Genomic DNA, 24448 nt, shown 5'->3' with positions numbered 1-24448 from the left:
TAAACCATGCATACCTGAGGAGTAAATGTTATTACGCTGGGGTAGATTTTTCACACACTCTGGTTTGGGTTTTAACATGGGATGGTTTGGTAAAATGACAACATGCCATCAGGTATTTAGGGATTGGTTTTTTTCCTCATATAGAGAAGAATACTGCATCTCTCCTACAGATGTCATCACATATCCCTGACAGCCATCTCCTCCCATGTGATCCTCCCTCATAATGCCATCGCCAGGGTCAGGATCAGGTAGAGGCTGCCTTCCCCTGACCACATGGGAGGAGACTTTGATCACTGGGGATCAGTGATTACTCCGCAGGATTCATCACAGTTCACAATGTCTCTGGTTTTCAAGACATTCATTTAAGCATGAATATGTGGGTCTGAAAGCAGGTCACATCAGCTATGCAGGGTAGGGATAGAAATGTGGAGTTGGTGCATTGGTTATAACCTGCTCACCATAGCTGCCATCTTGCAGGGAAATTGAACATGCAAGCAGATGCTCACAGCAGGCTCAGTCATGCTTCCTGCTAGTGATACAATAAGGACAATGTGCCAAATCCTATACTTGACCTCATGGGAGATCGGATTCCTTTACCCGTTGCTTAGAAAGACAGTGCAAGACCCCAAGCAGTCTTTTGAGGATATTTAAGCTCTTCTCTTCACTATTTTGATTACTTTGTTTCCTTTAGCTGTATACCGACTTACGGTCGTATTGTGACGTGTTTTCGTTTATTTCATTAGCCTTAGGGTTCCCAGCATTTTAGTATATTTTATAAGCTTTATTGTATATTTTAGATTGCTCCGTCATTTTTATATTAAATTGTTTTCAGGAACACCTAATTTGAGTCTCAGCTGTATTAGACCTTACCATAGTGTTTTATATTTTATTTTATCTGTCTTAGTGTTAAAGATGGCGTCACTAGGGCGCAGCGTACCTGTTCGTCCGGAAGTCGGCTTAGTAGATGATGCCAGAATGCCAGAAGTTCTGTGGTGATGTGAGAGTGACACAAGGAACCAGCCCAACTCCCGTCCAAATGGATACTGGACTGGAGGTGAACCAGCTCCCGATGCCACAGGTTAGCTCACCCCTGATTAATGTGGCATCAGGACAGTGCAAGCACTGACAGGGGGAGCCTGATAGTCTTTGGCTAGAAGTTCTTTGTAGACAACCGGAGCAAGAAGAGTTGCGAGTCGAATCCAGGAGCAGGAATCCAGGAGGCAGCAGAATGCAAGGGAAGGCGGGAAGGCAAGGGGACCAAGGAGGACCAAGAACCCAGAGGAAGGAACCGAGAACAACTGAGAAGGGGGGAACCACCCCAGCAGGAAGGGAGCAAGGAGAAGGGAACCAGGGAGACCCCCTACCCGGGTAAGGAAGGGCAGGTCTAATACAGAAGGAACTGGAAAAAACCAGGCAGGACAGAGCGGAACTCAGGTCAAGGCAAGAGCAAAACAACGATCCGGTCAGACCACGTTGAGACGCGGTTTGATCAAACCGCCGGGCTCCTTAAGTAGGGCCTCCCACACCCGAGAGGCTTGGAACGCAAGCCGTGCTGTTTCCCAGGTGCTGGGAGGCCCAAAGCGAGGCTTGGGCCGCAAACCGGCCAGGAGCCGAGAGCATCGTGTACCGCGCATGCGCGGAAAGCGGGAAGGGGTCGGTCGCGCATGCGCGGAACGGCACGCCCCGGGAACCCGGAAGAGCACGGTACCCGGAGCGGCCGACCGCGTACGCGCGAGACCAAGCATCCCGAAGAGCCAGGAGCAACCGGTACCCAGGACCGCCCCGTACCCCCCAGGCGAAAGCGGGGGTAAACCCTCCAAGGCGTGGCACGCCGCATCAGGTAAGTGGGCTGGAACAAGCCCGGGTTGGGCGGCGTGACACCATGCCCCCTCCCAGAAAGACCCGGGGCCCCAGGCTTCCAGGGAAACCGGAGAAAAAAGTCACGGACAAGGCGAGGTGCATGCACGAAACCGTGCGGTTCCCAGGTACGGTCACAAGCAGGATAACCCTTCCAATCTACCAGAAACTGGAGCACAGCTCGACGAATCCGGGAGTCACATATCTCCTGCACTTCGAATTCCGGAACCCCCTGAACCTGGATTGAGGCTGGACGTGGACTGGAACGTCCAAACGTGTCTTTCACAAAGGGTTTTAACAGGGAAACGTGAAAGACTGGGTGTACCCGCCAAGATTGGGGCAATACCAATCGAAAAGCTACTGCAGATATGCACTTGGAAATCTTGAAAGGCCCAAAAAACCGAGGTGCCAGTTTAATGGGCAGATTACGTACAGGTAAGTTCTTGGACGACAACCAAACCTGATCTCCCACCTGAAATCTGGGTTCAATGGTCCTTCCCTGGTTAGCCTGCTCCCTCATGCGCTGTTGTGCATCTGCCAGAGCACTCCGAGCCAAATCATGCTGCTTCTGGATAATGCGGATCATCTGGTCAGCCGATGGGACGGCACTGGGTGGCACAGGACTAAAGGGAAACAGCTTAGGATGCTGTCCGGTAGAGCAAATATAAGGACTGACACCAGTGGCCGCGTGGGTTGCATTGTTGTAGGAAACTTCCGCCAAATCCAGGTACTTCATCTAGTTGGATTGGGTGGCGTTAGCATAGCAACGTAAGTATTGCTCCAAGGTCTGATTCGTTCTTTCAGTCTGCCCATTAGTCTGCGGGTGATAACCCGAACTCAGAGCTCTGCGTATTCCAAGGTGGCTGCACAACTGACGCCAAAAGGAGGAGAGGAACTGAGACCCACGATCCAAAATGATCTTCTCTGGTAACCCATGTAAACAGTAGATGTGATGCAGAAAAGCCAAAGCCATTTGAGAGGAAGTAGGAATCCTGGAAAAGGGAATGAAATGCGCAGACTTAGTGAAACAATCCACCACTACCATGATGCAGGTGTGTCCCTCTGATGGTGGAAGCTCGACGATAAAATCAGTGGCTATGGTATGCCAGGGATAGGGTGGTAGTTCAGTGGGTCTGAGCAACCCCAAAGGTCTTCTCCTGGGCGTCTTGGTCTGGGCGCAAACTGGGCAGCTCTCCACGTATAGTTTGGTTTCCTTAGCCCAACCCGGCCACCAGAACTGCCTGGCAATCAACTCCTGGGTCGCCTTGATGCCACGATGACCTCCTACTTGCGAATCATGGAACCCATGGAGAATGTCCAAGCGAAGAGATCTCGATGCTATGTACAACCGGTGTAGGAAGAAAAGAAAACCTTCACGTTCCGTGATTTGTGGAGGTTTCAGTAGATCTGTGCGGTCTGGGTCTGTCTGAGTCTCTTGGAAGATCTTCTGCAAATGAGGAGAGATCGTGAGAAGAAAGTGCTTGGGGGAAATCAATGGAATGGGTTGGTTGACCTCCTCCACCTCTCTTTCCAAGGAGCGGGATAAAGCATCGGCTTTTAGGTTCCGGGCACTAGGAATGTACGTGATGTTGAAATCGTAGTGGGAGAAAAAAAAGGCCCATCGAGCTTGACGGGCGGTATGACACTGCAAAGATCGCAAGTACTGCAGGTTGCGGTGGTCGGTGCGGACTTCTACTGAAAAGCGACCACCAAGCAAATGATGCCTCCATTCCTCAAACGCTGTCTTGATTGCCAATAGCTCTCTTTCTATGACTGAGTAGTTCTGTTCGCAAGGAGAGAGTTTGCGTGAGTAATAGGCCACAGGATGTTCACCACCCGTAGAGGGATGTTTCTGCAACAGGACTGCGCCAACAGCAAAGCTGGAAGCATCGGCTTCGACGATGTAAGGCATCTCATCATTGGGGTGACAAAGTACAGGTGCAGTACAGAATGCTGACTTCAAGGCATCGAACGCCACTGATGCCTCAGTATCCCAGAGGTAGGGTATCTTCACACTGGTCAGACGCGTCAATGGAGCTGTGAGACGTGAAAATTGCGGAATGAAACGCCGATAAAAGTTTGCGAATCCCAGAAATCGCTGAAGTGATCTCACGTCCTGTGGTTGTTTCCAGTTCTGAATAGCCCGGACCTTACCGGAATCCATGCTAATTACTGTACAAGTGATTACATATCCCAGGAATTCCATCTCATCCCGATGAAAGGAACATTTCTCAGCCTTGGCAAACAGATGATGTTGTAACAATCGTTGAAGAACTACACGAACGTGGGAGATGTGTTCCTCTAGGTTGTCGGAGTAGATCAAGATGTCATCTAAATACACCCAAACAGAGATGCCAATTAAGTCGCTGAAAACATAGTCCATAAACCGTTGGAAGACAGCCGGGGCGTTACACAGCCCAAAGGGCATTACCCTGTATTCATAGTGCCCGAAAGGTGTCTTGAAAGCCGTCTTCCATTCATCTCCCTCTTTGATTCTGACGAGATGATAGGCTCCGCGGAGGTCTAATTTAGTAAAGACCCTGGCTGAACGTAAGGACTCCATGATATTCCGGATCAATGGTAACGGGTACCTGTCTTTAAGGGTGATGTCGTTCAGTTGGCGGTAGTCAATACAAGGCCGTAAGGAGCCTTCCTTTTTCTTCACAAAAAACAATGGGAAACCTGCAGGTGACTTGGAAGGAACGATGTATCCTTTCTTGATGCAATCATCGAGATAATCCCAGAGGACCTGTTTTTCAGACTGGGTGAGGGCATACACCTTTCCATGTGGCATCACGGCTCCGGAAACCAAGTCTATGGAGCAGTCAAAAGGCCTGTGAGGCGGCAGTGCGATGTCCCTTGGTTCGGAGAATACAGACATCAAGTCAGCATATTCAGACGGTATCATAGACAAGGAACACAAACCAGATGATTCTCTACCTGGGACTAAGGCTGTCGAGACGGACGTCTCTGAGGACGTGTTAGGGCTGCAGCATTCTTGAAGGCAAAAAGAGGAGGTGAACACCAAAGTACGTGTCTCCCAGTTTATTGTGGGGTTGTGTCGCTGAAGCCAAGGTAGCCCCAAGAGCACTTGATATGAAGGTGTCCTTATAACATCCAGCGCGATTCTCTCCTCATGTCCTTTGATGCGTAACAACATACCCACAGTATGTAGTCGTATGGGGCCAGAAGCCAATGGGGTTCCATCAATGACTTCTACTGGAATCGCTTCTTCTTTGGTAAGCAATGGTATGCCGTTGTTGATGGCAAAGCGCTCATCGATGTAGTTCCCAGAGGCCCCACAATCCAATAATCCATGGATCTCGACTGTCTTATTCAGCCACTTGAGACTGACCTTCAGAATCATTAGGACTGCAGGCAACATGGGTGGAAACACAGATTCAGGGCAGGAAAGGACTGGTGGTTTAATCAGACCTGTCGGGGCCTTTCCGGAGCACGACAGGTCACCTAGTTTCCCCCTTTCTTGATTGGTCGTAGAGGACAAGTACCCAGAAAATGACCTGCGGCTCCGCAGTACAAACATAGGCGTTGGCTTCTCCTCCGCTTCTTTTCTTCCTCAGACAAAGGGCCCCTTACGGGCCCCTTACGGCGCCTAGCTGCATAGGTTCTTGAGTGGTGTTCGAGGAATTGGAGGTCTGAGGTCCGATTTCTCAAAACGGCGCCTTTCGCCTCTTCTCTCAGCCAATCTCTGATCAATCTTTAGCACCTGTTCAATGAGCTTCTGTAGATCTTCGGGTTCAGGAATGTGTAACAGCTCGTCCTTGTACTCTTCTCTTAACCCACGGCGAAACAAGGTCTTCTGTGTTATCTCAGGCCATTGGGAATCAGTTGCTAGTTGGCGAAAACGGCCTATATAAGAGATTATGTCTGTGTTGGCTTGTTTTATATCCATTAACTGATTCTGTGCTGCTGAAGCCAGATTGGGGGACTGAAACACTTCCAGAAATGCCTTTTCAAAGGCCACAAAATCACAGAGAATGGGACTGTTAGAAACCACAAGCGGTGTCACCCAAGCAAGAGCGTTGCCAGACAAATTGCCCAAAATATATCCAATCTTGGCTTTATCGTTATTGAAGTGGGCTGAACGATACAGGAAATGTATCCGGCAATGATTGCAGAATTCCCCCACACGTCTGGGGTCTCCATCGAACTTGATGGGAGTGGTGTGTGCCATAGCGCTCTCAGGTGGAGGAACACCATTTGAGCTCTGGGTTACCATCTGGCGTAGGGTTTGGTTCTCCTGGCGGAGTGCAATCATCTCAGCACGTAAGGCCTGCATCTCATCACGAAGACTGGTGTCCTCATCCATCTCCGATTCCGAAGAGCCGGAAGCCTGGCGTCTCAATCTGTTAAAGATGGCGTCACTAGGGCGCAGCGTACCTGTTCGTCCGGAAGTCGGCTTAGTAGATGATGCCAGAATGCCAGAAGTTCTGTGGTGATGTGAGAGTGACACAAGGAACCAGCCCAACTCCCGTCCAAATGGATACTGGACTGGAGGTGAACCAGCTCCCGATGCCACAGGTTAGCTCACCCCTGATTAATGTGGCATCAGGACAGTGCAAGCACTGACAGGGGGAGCCTGATAGTCTTTGGCTAGAAGTTCTTTGTAGACAACTGGAGCAAGAAGAGTTGCGAGTCGAATCCAGGAGCAGGAATCCAGGAGGCAGCAGAATGCAAGGGAAGGCGGGAAGGCAAGGGGACCAAGGAGGACCAAGAACCCCCAGAGGAAGGAACAGAGAACAACTGAGAAGGGGGGAACCACCCCAGCAGGAAGGGAGCAAGGAGAAGGGAACCAGGGAGACCCCCTACCCGGGCAAGGAAGGGCAGGTCTAATACAGAAGGAACTGGAAAAAAACAGGCAGGACAGAGCGGAACTCAGGTCAAGGCAAGAGCAAAACAACGATCCGGTCAGACCACGTTGAGACGCGGTTTGATCAAACCGCCGGGCTCCTTAAGTAGGGCCTCCCACACCCGAGAGGCTTGGAACGCAAGCCGTGCTGTTTCCCAGGTGCTGGGAGGCCCAAAGCGAGGCTTGGGCCGCAAACCGGCCAGGAGCCGAGAGCATCGTGTACCGCGCATGCGCGGAAAGCGGGAAGGGGTCGGCCGTGCATGCGCGGAACGGCACGCCCCGGGAACCCGGAAGAGCGCGGGACCCGGAGCGGCCGACCGCGTACGCGCGAGACCAAGCGTCCCGAAGAGCCAGGAGCAACCGGTACCCAGGACCGCCCCGTACCCCCCAGGCGAAAGCGGGGGTAAACCCTCCAAGGCGTGGCACGCCGCATCAGGTAAGTGGGCTGGAACAAGCCCGGGTTGGGCGGCGTGACACTTAGCCGTTAACGCTGTATCACAATATCAGTACGTGTATACAGTAGAAGGCAGCCTTACAGATTACATTCCCCAGAGGGCTTGGCGGCTCCTGCGTGTTTAGATTTGCAGAACAGGCGCGAGAGCGCTGGCGCAAGACCCCAAGCGGTCTGTGACGGTCCGTGAAGGACCTGAAGAAAGGAAGTCTCGGTCTCTTTGCCATGGGCATCACTGAAGTACTGGCTGCAATAGCTGCTTCTAGAACAATTTTTGACAACAGTAAATCAACACCGGACCCCAGAAACATGGTAACTCTTTCAATGGGTGATGAGAGTAGCTACCCCCAGGAACAAAGTATTTTCACATTGCCATGTGACAATTTAGAAGGAATAGCAGATGGTTGGGTAATGAAGGAGGCCGTGGTCTTTTCTGACTCTGACAGCCTTTTGGAGGGTGCTCCTGATTCAGAAAAAATCCAGTTTGACCCAATATCAGGTCAGGTAGCTTTACTCCTCCCTTGTGAGCTGTCCACCGCTCAGGAGAGTGCTTATACTAAAAATGGCTACATTCATAAGCAAAACACTGTCTATGATATACAGACGGGTGACTGTAAGCCCCACCGAGTCCTCTTACTTAATACAAGATCCATAGTGAAGTACGCTGTTGAAATAGCGGAATATATATCTGCGAGAGATCTAGATATCTGCACTCTAACCGAGACTTGGATGCATGAGGCCGCAGGCCCATCCCTGACCCTTTCTACTCCCAAAGATTATATTATCTTATGTGCCAATAGGGATAATCGGAGGTGGGGGTGGCAATTATATAGAAAAAAAACTTGATGTTTGGAAGCATGATATTCAAGGCCCTAGTGGGTGCAAGACCCTCTGTCTTAAAATTAGAATGGATGCCTCCACCACAGTGAATAGCTTGTTGATATATCGTTCCCCCTAACACCATGCCAGACTTCGTCGCACAATTTAACAGCCTGGTCCTGTCCGAACTAAAAGGTACGGCCAAATGGCATATAATGGCAGAATTCAGTCTTAAAGATCTAACAGCCAGAGAACTTGTTAGATTCAAGAAGGCTTTGGGCATCTTACAACATATAGATCAGCCCACACACTCATATACTGGATTGGGTACTTTCACTTAATTTAAAGATCAACTTAGACGAGAAATAGCAGTGGAACAATAAGGATGACTAAGACCGGTAAACTAAAGCAACAGCCTAGACTTTGGAGGCTATGCAATCATGCAGGTTTAAAGCGGCTTCCGGTAGAGCGGACGTGGATAAGGAGAGTATAGAAATACAGATGCTGGACTGCACCGCAACCTGTGCCGACACCACTGAAGAGAACCACGCCGTAGAAGACAAGTGTGTAAGCAAGCCCGAACGTGGGAAAGAGTAGCCCGTGTGCAGACGGATTGCCATTTGAGAATAGAAGGCAGCGGGAACCGAGCACTGTAGAAAGGAACAAAGCGAGAGTGCAGCGACTGTCCAGACGCACACTGTGCAAGCAAGTTGAGAAGACCCAGAGAGAAGGAACGCAAGAAGCAACCAGTAAGCCCGACGGGTTACCAGGTTGCCTGCAAGCATATGCTGCTCCTTAAGAATAACACAGAAGGAAGGGAACCGAAGTGAGATATCACAGAGAACAACCGGAAAGCCCAGAGAAGAAACAAAGGAAGGCTAATGAAGAAGTTAGTATATTTGTGAAGCGAACTATGAACAGGTTGTCAAACCCATGTCTCAAAGCCAAGTGTGAAGTAAAAGGGAATGCTTTTGGAAAAGGGACAAAGAACCCTTTGATGAAATAGGAAGTGAATATTCAAAAGAACTGTGTGAAACAAGAGTGGGCAAGTCAGAAGTGGGCTAATGTTTTATGGATAAAAAGGAAAAGTCATAAAATAAAGTCCTGGCAGTCGAGTATACCAGGTGAAGCTGAGTGTTTGTTAAATAAAGTCCTGGAAGGAGAGTACACGAGGTGAAGAAAAGTGTTTGAAAAACTGCATGAAAGCCCTGGCAGGGGAATACTCCAGGCAACCTAAAGTGTCTGTACAAGTATAATATAAAGGGGCGGGAGTGACGGCAGAGTGTTTGGTGCGGCGAAGGAGAAGGAGTAGGAGATAGTAGCTGTTGGCAGAAGTTCAAGTCCGTCATTCGTGTTTATTGCACTGAGGCAGAGTTTCCTGCACGTAATCCCTGTCTGGGACCGGAGCGAGGCGGAGTGGCATCAGAATGTTTGGTGTTTGACGGATGGTGGATTCAATCTCTGTCACTCGTTTGCGAGAAGCAAGTCAACTGCTTCTGTTGGAGGCGTGCGCCAACGATCCAAGGTGAACGCTTTTTCTTGATCTCCCTTTGCTTCACCCTCTTGCCCACTGGTGAAATGTTTGTTTGCATCGTGCTCTTGCTGGATTACATTTGGGTCCACCTGCACACTCCTTGTTCGCAAAGAGCAGCAATAGTGGGGGAGAGTTCATAGATCTACCCTCCGAGCTGTGTTTATCTGCTCCGTCTTCTGCCTCACATCTTCACCGTTTGCCTGCCATCTACGAATAGTGGTCCCGTGTGAGAGAGGGGCTGAGACTCACTCTTTGAGCTGTATTTCAAGAACACAGCGGTGACTGACGGGTGGGAGCCTGTGCCTCACTCTTTGAACCGCTCTTTTTTATAATAGCGTTGACTGCAGAGCAGAGGTTTTTCCCCTCACTCTCTGACCCGCATGTTGGGTGGTTAGGCCACCTGCCCCACTCTTTGAGACGCTCTCTTTTGGACAAGCAGTGACTGCAGGGTGATATATGATATGGCATTTGTAACGCGCCTACACACGTGTTTCAAGGCGCAACAAGGCAAGGAAGGGAGGACAGAGACAACGCTCTTACTAGGCCAAGTGACATTGAGATTGTGCAAGTGCAGGGGAGGGGGAGGGTAAAAGTGCCAGGGGAAAGGGGAGGGGCAGTGCTGTACATGGCATCAAAACAATAACAAGAAGTGCGGCCAGCAGGTGGCACTGACTACTGACGGCTGTAGAAGAGCTGGAGAAGGAAGGAGGCACTGTGCAGGGGAGCTTGTATGAACCATCCACAAACAGCATTACTGACACAATGAAACACAAGGGCTTACAGAAAGGTTGCAAGGCTTCTTATAACACTCAGAAAGGTCAACGAGTATACAGCTTATTTAAATGTGCACCCCTATGAGCCCCCTCTAAGGGAACAAAAATGAATGGGTCAACCAAGAATGCCAAACTGTAGCTGGTATCCCTGAACACTGATTAGAGGTCAGTTTTGTCAGGGAGGTGCAAATTGGGAAGCCCGCAGGCCTGCTCCCAACCATAACTTGGGATTAAGCCAGCTCTTCAAGAGGATTCCGACAAGAAGGGTGGCCCCCAACAACAGCGTACTCAAGACCTAGCATTTACCTCTTGTCCAGAGACGGCATCCAATAATCACATTTTAACCAAGGAAGTGATCACGCAAATAGTGCCTCAGATCCTAAGACAAGATCGATCCCAGATAACCACTGACCAACTGGGTGCAAGTTCACGGACTACCGCGCCTCAACTTTTGGTTGCAGAGACAATTTCTTATTTGGGTGGCCAGACTTCAGGGACGGGCTTTCCGTTTAGCATTGATGAATTGCAGAGAACCTCTGTATACGCTCCCATAATTGGCGCTAGTTGGCGGAGGCCATAAGGGGAAAAGTAGCCTTCCCTGATGACCCAAGCCTCTCCCTGAAATACATGTTTGATAGAGGTGGTCCTTCCTCTCTTAATAGGATATGAGTCTTGGCCCTCTTTAATGAAATCCCTACCCTGTGCCTAACTGCCTCTAAAGACATTAAGCTAGTGGACTTTCACCACCCTCACAGATATGATCATGTGCGGTTGGTTATTCCATCCCTTATTGTCTGTTGTGCTGCTAAAAGAAGCTCCCACCTTAAATAGATTGGGTTACAACCTCTTTCCCAGTGTAATTAAATCTTTGATCGTGAGAAAGGCCTCCCCACATGAAACAGTTCTGGGGGGCATAGTTCAGGCTAATATCAAATTCGAGAAGAGACCAAAAGCAGAAATTGTTCCAGTGTAGAGGAGGGAGACCGGCGCTGGCTAGCCCTGTCATTGAGAGACTCCATGAGACAACTCAAAGAAATAAAGGGTCTGCTTTAGAAAACCAGTGACCTCTCTATAGTCTCCTGGAACGCAAGAGGTTTCTCCTCCCTTTTGTCTGATACTTCTCTGTGTGGTTTCTTGCAAACGTTTACTTTTATTTTGCTTCCTGAAACATGGTTGGTCCATTCACCAGTGTTTGATGGATACTCTATTGAAGTTGTTCCTGCCACCCAAGGCCCAAGAAGGTGCCCAGCAGGTGGCTTCATGGTAGCAATTTGTAATGTTTTTAGGTTATTCAATCATCCGATATTTGGCCCCATCAAGGGGTATATTCGCAGTCTTCATTAGAGTGACGGAGGATAGCCCCTTTAGAAACCTCTTATTACTGAATATTTACTGGAATCGTATAATGGACCTCGTCTGCTTTCTTCAGAAAATAAACTCTATATTAGAAGAATGGTTCGCTTGTTTCCCTGGTGGCCAGGTGATAGTGGGTGGGGATTTTAACATGATTGCACATCTCTGCAAGCGTCACCCCCGATATGGACCATTACTTGAGTACAAGCAATTATGCTGCCGGCAGAAAAGCTACGCAGGGAAAGAAATTACGCAGAACATTGGAGACCTGGGTCTGTGTGCTTTGAACGAAACATTAGAAGTAAATGGAGTTGGACAGTCGACTTGGCATGGGAGGGACTGTGCATCAGCCGTAGACTTTGTCTTTGTCCCTCACTCCCTCTTGGTGACCTGTAAAAAATTTGAAATACTTCCGAATGCCTCCAATAATCACAGCATGTTAACCTCTCATTTTGTCTGTCCAGGACAGAACCAGCCATTTTCTGTAAGGGCCCACACATTGACAGTTAACACAAAATGCACGAGATTAAGATGGCACGAGAGAAACATTGATACATTTAATGTGATGTCTCATAATTTTAGGAACTGCCCATACGAGTACAAGCTTTCAATTTTTTTCAACTATCACATTTGAAAAGCATATTGAATCCATAACAGGGTGCGCCTGCAAAAGTAGCTCGGGAGCTTGAACAAAAGAAATCACCCCCATAAGTTTGATGCACATGTCCGTCAATAGAAGAGAACTGCGTGTCAAAGAATCTGAGTGCTATTGAATAACGCAAGCCTAGATATTGAGGTCTTTACTAATACAATCAAGTCAATAAAACAAAATTTGAAAAATCTGATGAAAAGCTATAGACATCTGCTGATCAACAGGATGGAGAGGGGATGCAGGTGGTCTTAAGTACAAAAGAAACCTCTTGCAATTTCCCAAAGCTGATAAACAACATAGAATTAAATCAATCAGTTGTTCAAAGCAACCCGATCTCTAAAGCAGCCTGGACAGCTCATTTTGTGGAGCTCTGCGGTGGGAAGAACCCATATCTATCTGGCCGGGAGTTCACAACTGATTGGTCTTTGTGTTTCACAATAGACGATATTGAAGGGTGCATTAACAAGGCCAGCACTTCCCGCGCAAGCGGGCCAAACCTCATGGCCAATAAAATATTCAAAAATGACATCTGGCTATGGGCTCGTGTTCTATTCATATTCTTTCAAGTCATTATGACCTCCAGATCCTTTCCTCCATCCTGGCAACAGGCGTACTTTATTCCTATTTATAAAAAAAATGACAAATTGTCCCCCCTAAAATACCATCCAATAACACTATTGGACGCGGATGCAAACATTTTCGCTGCCCTGATTCTAGAGAAATTAGAAAACTGGTGTGGTTCATTGAACATACTGCAGAGGTCACAAATTGTCTTTCGCAAACAAATGGGTACTGATTGTGGTGGACTCTTAATGTCTTACGTGCAGAATCTGCCATAGAGAGATGACACCTCACCTGTATATGCCGTCTTCATGGATTTATTCTTATCTTTTGATCTTGCAGATCAGTGGATTTTATGGACCAAGCTGCACAATCTGGGCTGTCCTAAGGGTTTATTAAACATTCTGATATACATACATGACGACACCTCCATGCAAGTTTGTTTAAATAACGAGGGCTCTATGTCCACTCCTATTCCCACTTGCAAGGTCCTAAGACAGGGTTATATTCTGGCCTCGTGCCTCTTCAACCATTATTTTTCTGACATTGGGGAGCGCCTTACAAGGGCGACTTTGGTCCTGCTAAAAATTAGGCACTCCTGTGTCTCTTGGGTGGCTTATGGTGACGATTTTGTGCTTTTCAACTGCACCCACATTAGCCTGCAGAGGCTCATCGATGCTTTCACCCTCTACATTGATCAAAATGAGGATTAATCCCAAAAAGACAATGGTTCTAAAGTTTTGCAAGAGTATGCTTCATCTAGGCTACCCTATTGTCACCCATCCATCGAAAGCTTTTTATAGGAACTATCTTCACCAGAAAGCAGTCCTGTTGTCTGCACAGATGTGTAGAGTTGACAGGAAATATGGGAAATGTTCCCTACTTCCAGTCCTGACATTTTATCAAGGAAAGATGATCCTGAAATTGAACTATGGGGCGGAAACCTTCCCTGACTGGTTGATCGATGAGCTGATGTCTATGAAGCTTGTTTATGGCAGAAGGTTTTTAACTTTTTGCCCCTTTAGCACTTCCTCATCAGCGATTCACTTCGATTTAGGCATCTTATCTTTGGCAAGTATTGCACGATGGAAACAATTGGCGCTATGCAGAAAATTTCAAACTGCCTCTGATCAACAATTTTATTCCATATTCAGGAAGGTTGACGATTGGAATACTGACGCTATGGAAAATGTTTCTATTCACTGTGCCCAACCAATTGTTACTTTCTTTAGACCTTAGCTTGGACACCTTATTGCTAACCCTGTTAAGATGAGGAAAAATATCTATTTGAATGACTGGATTTGAACCAGAGAAAATATTTTACAAGCATCTCTGTCTTAATCACAAAAGCTTGGGCACTATGGAATTATATTTGAGAGTATTTCCCTCTAAAAAAATGTGAAATAACTTCATGCGTTTTCACATGAATGTCTATTTAACTAAAGAGATCATCCTAATTACAAGTTGCGATGTGAGAGATACCTCCGTCTGCAGATACTGTCATATAAGTACCAACAAAGAAAACCTAAAACCTATGTCGTCTACTCATAGCCCTTTTGGCAGAGCATATCTCCCACTTTTATAAGTTCTTTTTAAACACAGAACAGGTGCAGCCAGACTATGCTTTGACAGAACATGCTCTGTGGGGAAATCAATTTCCTTGAAGCTGGCCGTGTTGAGATTTATGAAAAAATGTATGCAAATTGTACGATTCATTTTAGTTTGTCACTCGTCTGACCATCTAAAATACTATCAATTTTTGAACATTATGCATTAATATAAAAGTTACGACCTTTGAGAATTATATGCCATTTACATGAGCAATTTTAGCTTCTTATGTTACAGCACATTTTATAATATTTGAGGGTGAATTTTTGAGGATTTGAGGGAGACTTTTAGCTTTCACATGTCTGAGTATCATACTAATGCAAAAGGTTTTAAGCATCTAACATTTTAAAATTCGCTCCATGGTGCATGCCATCTCCTTTTGCATCTAATGATTTATCTATAGATTTTAAATTGTATTTTAAACTCTTGAAAATGTATTGTATTGAGAATATGTTGTAAACGTTTACTGTTTAACCTAACCATATACAATGAAATAAATATAATATAATATAAAAGAATCTTAAGGAAGACCCATGCCCTTGAGATTGTGAAATGTTCTGAATTTATAAGAAGAGCCTGGCTAGGAGGGTGATAGGTGATCTGCGAGTCTGGGACCCACATCTAAATTATATTTAAGTGGAAGGAGAATCCATAGGAAGATACATGCCCTTAGGATTTGAATTATATTAAAGATGAAGGGAAGCCTGAGGAAAGAAGCTATTTCTTTGCAAATTGTGAGCACAATAAGAGGAGGGATTGATCCTCTTCGGTTCTAAGGAACTTGAGTATTCTTTATTTTATATTTTACACATTAGTACAAGGAATCTGGGGATGGGAGCCATTCCCTGGAACTGTGAATATTGTCCATTTGAAACCTTTTAGTTGGATTTGGACTTTTGTGTTGGATTGGCACATTTGTGCACCTTTGAGAATCAGAGACACTACGCTTTGCACCTTAGAGTTAGTTTTAGAGTGTGAGGGCCAGAATAGTATTCCGAGCACAAGACATATTTTTGCTTTGGACATCTTGACAAAGTACAAACCCATTAGTTTTGGTTGAGGTTGGGAAATACCTTTTAGATTAGGGATAGTGAGGCATTTTCCAATCCCCATTTGTTTCAATACATGTTTATAACCAAAAACCAGGATTCCTCTGTGTCCGCGTCTCATTCCTGGCTCCTCACACCCCATGACAGTTTGGAGTTCAGCTTTGGTGGCTAGATGACCTGGATTTGTAGATGGGATTTCCATGGCAGTGTATCATGACTGTGACCACATCGTTTTTCACCCTCATGACTATGACCACCATTTACTTGTTTCACATTTTGCAAAATGTGTATTCTTGCAACTCTTCCCCACTCCCATACTGGATATCATTCTTGTGAGGCATAGGAAACTGACAACCACAGAACTTTTCACCAACACATTCATAGACCCTACAGTATGCAATTGACCCACCGAGATCCTGACTTCCAGCAATTTTTGATTAAATACAAAACGCTTTCTTCTTAAAAGAACAATCGGAGCACTAGACGGTAACGGGCGCTAAACAAGGACTCGAGAAGACAACATATTCTGCTTGCAGCAACTGAAAGGCTACTCTCGAGCCATACTTCAGAATAAAAGTCTTTCTGCATAAACGCATAGCTAACCCAATAACCCTGCTGCTGCACCTTTCAAGATTTACAAGGAACTAAGATTATCTCTTCAGTGTACATCTGCCTCTGCTCATTCCCAGGTTTTAGCTGACTTATAATTTTTCTGACCGGAAAATGCATTCAACACACTATCTACGGTTGGACCGGATCCCACATCACCCGAGCCCAGGGGTCAAGGTCAAAACCACCTTTGCGTCCTTCAAACCTTTCTCCTAAACCAATCACATCCTTACGGTCAAATTAATGACTGGCTCCATGGAGCCAGCACTACCTCTGACCTGGCACGACCATTAAATAGAAGATTGCCTCCATAGCAACTTCAGAGAGTTGTTTGAGCTGCGCTTGGAATTACACTGTGAAGTTAACCTGAAACTTGTAGCCACTGTTGAAGGTCTTCCTTGGTGACTGCAGCAGGCGCTGATGATTGTTCCGCCACCATAACTGGGTAACAATTTTCGGATTACGCTCAGTGTGTGCCTCCAACTGCAGCTAGTCCGACTGTATGGGTTTCTTTTATATAGATTTTGGAGAGTTAGAGCGATTAAGCAGAACCATTCACCATGCGGACCCCACATGCAATCCCAACAAGCAATATTTATTGTTAGTACGCAAAGATCATCAGCAAGTGGTTGTCAACAGGACCTGTGCGTTGTGACATGGAGAATGTCCAGAACAGCCGCAGCCTCCCTATGTAAATTAAAATGGTGTGCTCCCCACATGCAGTATACGATCTGGCATCCGTGAGAGTCCATGCGTCAGACTCCACCAGGGGCGACACTAAATAAAGAATGGTAGACTGTGATCATTGCAGTCTCATGACTCCACTAGAGATCCAGCACATAGCCTCAAATAAGGCAGTTTGAAGGGAGAAGCTGGACAAATGTAAACGGATACCCTGCTGAGCCTCTACATTAAATCAGAAGGAAGGGCCTCTCAAACTGATCAGCTCTATTTTGCTTTTCCACACCGCCTCATATCTTATTGGGGGTCGTAGCTTTCCCCTCACTCACCTTGGGGTACAGTGAGGACGACGCAATGGGTCACCTTCCACCACAGTTTTGTCAGTCCCCAACTTGCAGGATCTCCCATTGTAACGAAGATCTGGCTAGGGCCCAATCATTCTGCCTATAGACTATTTGATTCATTGTGCCACCAGCCACGGGCACCTTCTTAGCAAAGGGAGCGGGGCATACATGGTGCCACGCTTGCAATTCTCGTTGAAAATGGCCATCCCAACTCACTAGAAATATTTCCCAGGATTGCTAGGAGGTTTGCTCGCTCTATGCACGCTACCGATGGTGCCGCATGGCTTCATTAAATGGGCGGAATACATGCTCAGCGTTCCAACATGTTGCTGGATAGCAAATGCCATTTCTGTCCTCTGCTGGGGATGATGTCTCAGAAGTATAGGAAATGGGACTATGGACTAGCACGCTAGTCTCTACTAGGAGCAACTCTATATTACCTTCTCACCAGTGTATAACATTGGAGTTAGTTTCACAGTTGAGGGGGTTTCAGTGAATTATTGGACAGACCTTTCTGCCCTGCACTCATTTGTTAAGCATGCAACTAATCAGAGTCTTTTTTGCTGTAATGCAGTTGGTCTAAACATCATTTATACTCATTTTCTATAGTGTGGCACTTTAAAAAAGAAATTATGGGGACTCAGAGGATCATATGAGAAAAAGAGTGATTTTAGTACGAATGAGCCTTACAGTCTTACTCCACTTTCGGAAGGGGTTTCCACATAAAACGTTGTGGATTTTATTTGGGACTGTAACCTTTGTAATCATTTATAAATGTATTATTTGTGACGAGGAGTGAAAATAGCATTTGGAATGGAATGAGTTTTTGCTATAAAAATGATTGGCCACCGAAAGAGTGCAAAATAAGTATTTAGCTAATGCATTGAACACAGTGCAGGGTTATTCGAAAAGTCTATTTTTTCCTTTTACCGTATACCTAATGTATAATTACTGAACGTCCTCAAGCTGATGCCGTAGCACCACTATGAACAGAGCGCAGACTAATGGGCTTTAAATCATGCGCCCTGAAGGATGTTGCTCTTCTCGGCAAGTCTTGTTTCAGTTTGCCCTGGTGTCTCATGTGCCCTAGAGGATGTTGCTCTTGTCCTCATGTCAGCAAGTCTTGCTTCAGTTTGCTCTGGCATTTCATTTGCCCTGGCATTTAATTTGCCCTGGAGAAAGTTGCTTGTCCTCTGGTCTGCAAGTCGTGCCGCTGTTTGTTGTTGTGTTTCAGAAGCTCTTGATATTGATTTTCGTTTTGCATCAGATGGAGCCTTTCCAAGTGATGTTTGTTTTTTGTGTGACATGTTTGTCACTTAATGGCTTCAGCACATTTGAGAAAATGTCCAAGAAATATTGATTGATTGTGCCCTCTTCTCGTGAATGAACTTAAGTAAACTGTAACCTTGCCATTTCCCGTACTTGGAGTGGCGGGATGAAACATTTTTTAAAATTTTTTAAAAATGCTTTAATAAACAGTTTTGGACTGTATACAGTAGTAATACATTTTAAAGGAATAACCAACATATCGAACATTTTGCTTCAGACACTTTTCCAAATATTGCCTCCTTCTAGTACCTACTGTAGTGAATCAGGGTGAGCATCAGTAAATGATGGGGGTGTTTGCATAGTACATTGTTTGCATCCAAACATGGACTACAATCTTTCCCCAGAAAAATGAGGAATCCATGCAGAATTTGGCAGACGTGGGTTCAACTGTGGGGATTTGTATAGCCGGACAAAAATACACACATACATACATACATTCAGCTTTGTATATAAGGATTCGAAACCAGAAATGTGCCCAAAACAATCTCATTGTGTCAAGTAGCCAACAAGAAAAGCTTTTTTTCCATGGGTCATCATTGACTTCAGGTCACTACTCCTAATAGGGTTTACTTGAGCCAGCAGTACAGACGTTATGCTTATTCCTTATTCTTCATTCACAGGATCCGATTTCACATGCATAACCACCCACTCTTCCGCCAATCACCTCCCATCCCAACAGACAATCTCTGCACATTCAATCATTACATAAGCCAAACATCCATGTCACCAACACAATCCAGACAAGAATGCAATAAATATTCATGTATTCAACACATGTCCTCTCTTTAGTTTACAATTATAAACACACAACTATGTCACAGGACAAGATAAAAACAGTTGTCAACCCAGGAGATACAATCTTCAAGTATTGATAATATGCATGCTGGGCTGCTAGGTCTCTGTGTAGGACACTCCCAGCTTTCCTGGCCTCTCTGGATTGATAGTACCTGTTTATTCAGAAATGTTCCTATCCTGCATAACAACTTACTCAGCTGTCATTCCATGAAACTTACTTGTATTTAAATATAATATCACAAGTATTCTTCACGTTACCTTTTCTCTTCATAGTAGCTGCCATACTGCTAACTGTCAATTCATTACAGTACTTGTTATCGGAATTTGTCACATTGTCTGGAACGTGATGCACAATTTTCCTTGATAGACCGTTTGTCTCGGCAAGCATCTACCAACACATTTATTTCTTTTTTCCCCATCATCCATAGGCCTAAGTACACCCTTCCACTCTGTAAAGGCGTGGCACTCAAGGCAAACGTCGCTGCCCGTTCATATGGTTGTAGCCGTACCCAGCATATCACATTTTCCTCTGTCCTGCATAGATGTTCTCAGTGCCCTCCCTAAGATGACGTAGAGCCACATGGTGATGTGCAGTGCTGTCCCTAATATGTTCACTTATGTGGGCTTTATATGCAGTGGATTTGTAATTTAGAAGTCTGAACACTTGACTTGAAAAGAAAGCAGCCTTGAAAGCTAAGTTATAACCTCATGTTTAGTCCTTTTTTGTTTTAATGTGAAATGTTAGGGCATAACATTTTCTATAATGGCCTGCTTTAAAAACAAAATAATCTCATCAGTTGTACAAGGTATCATTTTCCATTTTAAACAAAGGAACGCTTGACTTTTTTACTTTTTAATTACTGTACACTCATTCTACAATAGCCTACATTTAAAACACACTACGTTATTGCAGTGTGCCCATGCTGCACCCAAGCCCTTGGCTGATTGTCCAAAAGAGCCATGGAAATACACCTAGTGTACTATCACCACTGAAGAAGAAACCTTATAAATACATGAATAGCAGTCCCAGAATGCAAAGAAAAAACTGGGCTGGGCAAGCACCTGTGTGCTGTTTGTAAAATAAAAGCTATAGTGAGGGGTCAATAACTGGGAGGTATCGCAGAAATGAACAAAAGTGACCACCTATCAAGTGGCTGTGAATATGCAAGTCCAGCTGTTAGGAAGATTTTCCTATGGCTCGCTGGTGAGTGATATAAAACCATAGCAAGATAAGGATTTCAAGCAGAAATAGACAAAACTATCTAACGTGGCAGCTACTACAGAGCTGTCAGGCTTTATTCAAGGGAAGAGGTAGGCAGTGAAGTATAGAATGTCCCCATAGCAGGGGTGTAATGGAGGGATTTCAAAATACAAAGAAAACCAGGGACAACACCTACTATTATAGTCTATGGAAGACAATTCCAGGGGCCCAGGGAAACTGTCGGTATTCCGCTGAGTATTTTCAGGAGTCACTTTGTATGAGTTTAATAGTTTCTAGAAAAGATGTATGTAAGATTTAACAGGTCAAAGTCCATAAGCAGAACCGAAGTTATGGCAAATAGACAGGTAAATCGGTCTTCTACCCCAGAGCTGCGGAACAAGGTGCAACCATCCCCAGAAAACTTTAAAGGAAAACTGCATGATGAGTTCCAGTTCCAGGTACCAAGCGGAAGGAAGGAAGAAAGGAATCCAAAGGTAATACGTACAGTGCAAGATTCTGAGAACTTAGTTCAAAAACAGTGAAACAACACAGTGAACACAAAGCTCTTTTCACATGTTGAGTTACCGGATGTGGTACCTAGGAACGGACCAGCGAAAACCCAAACGAAGAATAATTGGCCTTTCCAGGAGGGTGACCCACTAGCCAATAGCAGGCAGAAGCCACAACCAAGACGGTATAGGAGCCAGAATTAACTGATTTAGATGGCTCAAAGGGCAAATAACTAAGCAGCCAGCTGGCAGAAAGTGATCCCACAATGAGGGCGTCCGTGGAGGTGACTCTAGATGGCCCAGGCGAAGAACGTATCGGAATAGTGTTCTCACCACCATTCTGGAAGCCTGAGGCTTCCTTCATCGAGGCGCTGGGACCATGAGGATAAAACAGGATAAAAACAGGATAAAAAGCAGTAAAATAGCCTTGAAGAAGTCCCATCACAGGCCATCAGATCCAACCAGTGAAGCGGCTCGGATGAAGGTTGAGAAATAGCACAGGTAAGATGCCCAGCAGTCAAAAAAAGAAACCAGAACTAACAACAAACAATACAGAGTCTAGCCAGTATGGCAAATTCCCCAGCAATTGATGTAAAAATAATGTAGAATTGAGAACTGCACCGTCACCTAGATTTACATATTTACTCGTGGGCTGGGCCAGCCCTCCGATAACTCGAAAGACAGACATGTAAAGATTTTGCTGGGAAGCCAATCATGCTGGCCCTAAAAACCACCACTCGGGTCCACCCACCTACTTTGTGTATTGGGCTGCCTGGGGGAGTGGACCAGTCTAAGCAGTCCAAACCACTACGGAAGGTGCCAGGCAATGCTCAGAGTGAGCACATATATACACAACAGCCATTTTGAGACTTGCCCTGTGGTTCTTACAAACAAAGGGATGGTCCAAAACAAAATGGATGAGAGTACACTGAGCTACTAGTACAGTGGGGTGCTTACTTTGGAAAATCCTGCTGCACCCCTGGTGAAGCCAAAAATATATTACAGCCACCAGCCTGCTACACAACACAAGTGCAGGGTAATATAACCACTCCAAGGTCAATATGGGGTGCTTAGAAAGCACCCCTGTCCTGGGAGCAATATAGGCTCCCGTAAAACCGCATAGAGAACATGTTTACAGTTGCAGGGAGACTGTGTAGAAGAGACTCCTCTCCCTTCTGCCTGCACATCAGCCTTCAAGCGTACCATCAAGAGTCTGGTGAAATATACTGCAGCTACATCCTTTTTTAGTATATTCAATCATCTGGCCTAGCCATCAAAAAGTGGTGTTATCAGCATTTATATGATAGCTAGTGTCTTTGTTGAATGGCAGAACTAAGAAAATGCAAGAAACACAGTGTGGGGGCAGCTGGAGATGAGGGAACCATAAACTAAAGTCACCATCTGCTGGAGAAGTCTGTGCAGAAAGATATTTTGCATACACAGATTCAACTTCTGAAGTTATTTTTGATTTATCGCTGCACACAATAAACATTAGGTAAACGTGCATTGGTTGATCAAATGTAGCCGAACTGAGAAAAATCTTTTAATATCGATTGCTGATATTGGCTTTCTACAGCGCAAGTTTCATAGAAGCATTGGTTGTGTAGTAGGGATCGACTAGGGGCATAATTGAATTCGGTCTAATAATGGCATTCTCTCAACTCAGCAGGTTCCCCTCGGCAAACCATGCCCCAATAAAACATGTGCACCAAGTTTTAATTACCTACTGCCTGCGTAATGAACTGGTTCATCCCACAAAAAGTCATGTGATCAGTATTTGAACTGTGCGCTTATTAAGTGGCTGAAAAAATAATGGAAAGGAAGGCATCAGTCATAAGGCTCCAAGTCAGCACTTTTGGCTACTTTCTATCTCACAGGGAAGGGCTCTACCCGTTTGTCCACCAGTACTCAGGTTAGTAAGTGCATCAGAATAATAATGTGCATGACAAAAGTGTGTCAGTGTTGCATTGAGGACTGGTGCTTCTTCAACCCCCTCCCTCTTCTTCCCCTTCCCCGTTGAATGACAATTAACTAGTGGCGAAGTTATGGTGTCTTGCAGGGATTTATTGTCAGTTAAACGGATACAATTTGAGGCAACAATAGTGACGAAATGTATTGATGAGAGGGCTTGTTCGTGTAATAAAGCACAATATCTACGAATGTCGAACTGAAGCACAGGAGATATTATCCCTCTACCCAAGAGGTGGGACCAAGTCTTGTTAATTTGTTGTTTTGTAATAGGAATACTGATCTGACCTATGAATGAAGCTTCTGTTCTGTTTCAGTTCGACTTTAGCTGGAAGAGAACTATGCGAATCTGAAAGCTAGAAATTTCACGTGGCATAATAAATGGTATCATCGTGCAAGAGTCTTTACTATTGATGTGTTGTCCTGATAACACATGTTAACCACTATTGTGCATTTTAATGGTCATTAATCATTTCCATTATTTCACTTTGTCAGGCATTGGTGGTTGTGATCAGATGATAAAGCAGCCCAGTTTTAGTAAACATTGTGGTTGTTTGTAAATAATTATTTTCACAAAGCTTATGTACACTTCCTAAAATTGACACAGCGTGGTAATCTCACACATCATACTGCTTCCTAAACACGTGATGATGTACTTGAAGATTGTGCTTCTGGCCAAAAGATGAAACAAGCAGGGAAAACCAGACATGAGGCTGTTGATCGTGTCTGAGTGCATAAAAGGCTATTTTATTTTTATGCATGCCTGATTTTGTCTGTTAAGAGGTTGTATTATAAAAAGTGAATTATTATTTTTATGTCACGCATAACTGCAGTCAATATTTGACATAGGGCCATAAATCACACTAACATATGATATGATATGGCATTTATTATCAAACAACGTATAACCTATTGCTGTTTTATCTTTTATTGATAATTTAATGCAGGTGTCTGTTGAGCGTGAACCTACCTTCCAGAAGCAACCTTGTAGTGTACATCAATGGGGGTCACAAGCAGATGTTATATAGTTACAGGCACATGGTGGGGAGGATGGGAACAGTCTTTACACCAAGCTATGTATTATTTGCATACAAGATAAACAGGAAATAGTTAACACTTAATTAGTGTTTAACATGTATACACTAAAGTACTACATGTATATTTCAGAATTGCAAGTGCGCTTGATCTGAAAGAACATCTCCAAAAACCTTCTAAGAAGTTGTCAGCTGGGATAAAAAGAAAGGTATGTAAGAGTATTTCTTAAAAATATTGTGTGATTTTTTTTTTCTTTTCTTTAATGCCTTTATTGTCAATACATCTTGCCCCTTATTCCTTTTGTCTCTTAGTTATGTTTTGCACTGAGCATGCTGGGAAACCCACATATTGTGCTACTAGATGAGCCGTCTACTGGCATGGATCCAAAGGCCAAACAGCAGATGTGGTGAGTATCAATGTAATGTCTATGAGCAGAGTTGGGGGAATTAA

The 24448-nt window shown here is 45.1% G+C and overlaps 1 protein-coding gene across 1 annotated transcript in view; it reads left to right on the top strand.

Moving 5' to 3' along the window:
- The window catches only part of LOC138583120 (cholesterol transporter ABCA5-like), a 3134767-nt gene that overhangs the window by 2897394 nt on the left and 212925 nt on the right, over positions 1-24448 (top strand). Inside the window, exons 33-34 of the mRNA XM_069655080.1 lie at positions 24131-24206; positions 24310-24404. Of these exons, the coding sequence (XP_069511181.1) occupies positions 24131-24206; positions 24310-24404 (171 nt within the window). The remainder of the gene's footprint in view (positions 1-24130; positions 24207-24309; positions 24405-24448) is intronic.

The sequence above is a fragment of the Ambystoma mexicanum genome, chromosome 3q, assembly GCF_040938575.1.
Source record: "Ambystoma mexicanum isolate Mex_15411 chromosome 3q, UKY_AmexF1_1, whole genome shotgun sequence".
Classification (NCBI taxonomy): domain Eukaryota; kingdom Metazoa; phylum Chordata; class Amphibia; order Caudata; family Ambystomatidae; genus Ambystoma; species Ambystoma mexicanum.
Note: the sequence above shows the minus strand (reverse complement) of the source record. Positions and strands in the feature narration are given on the sequence as shown.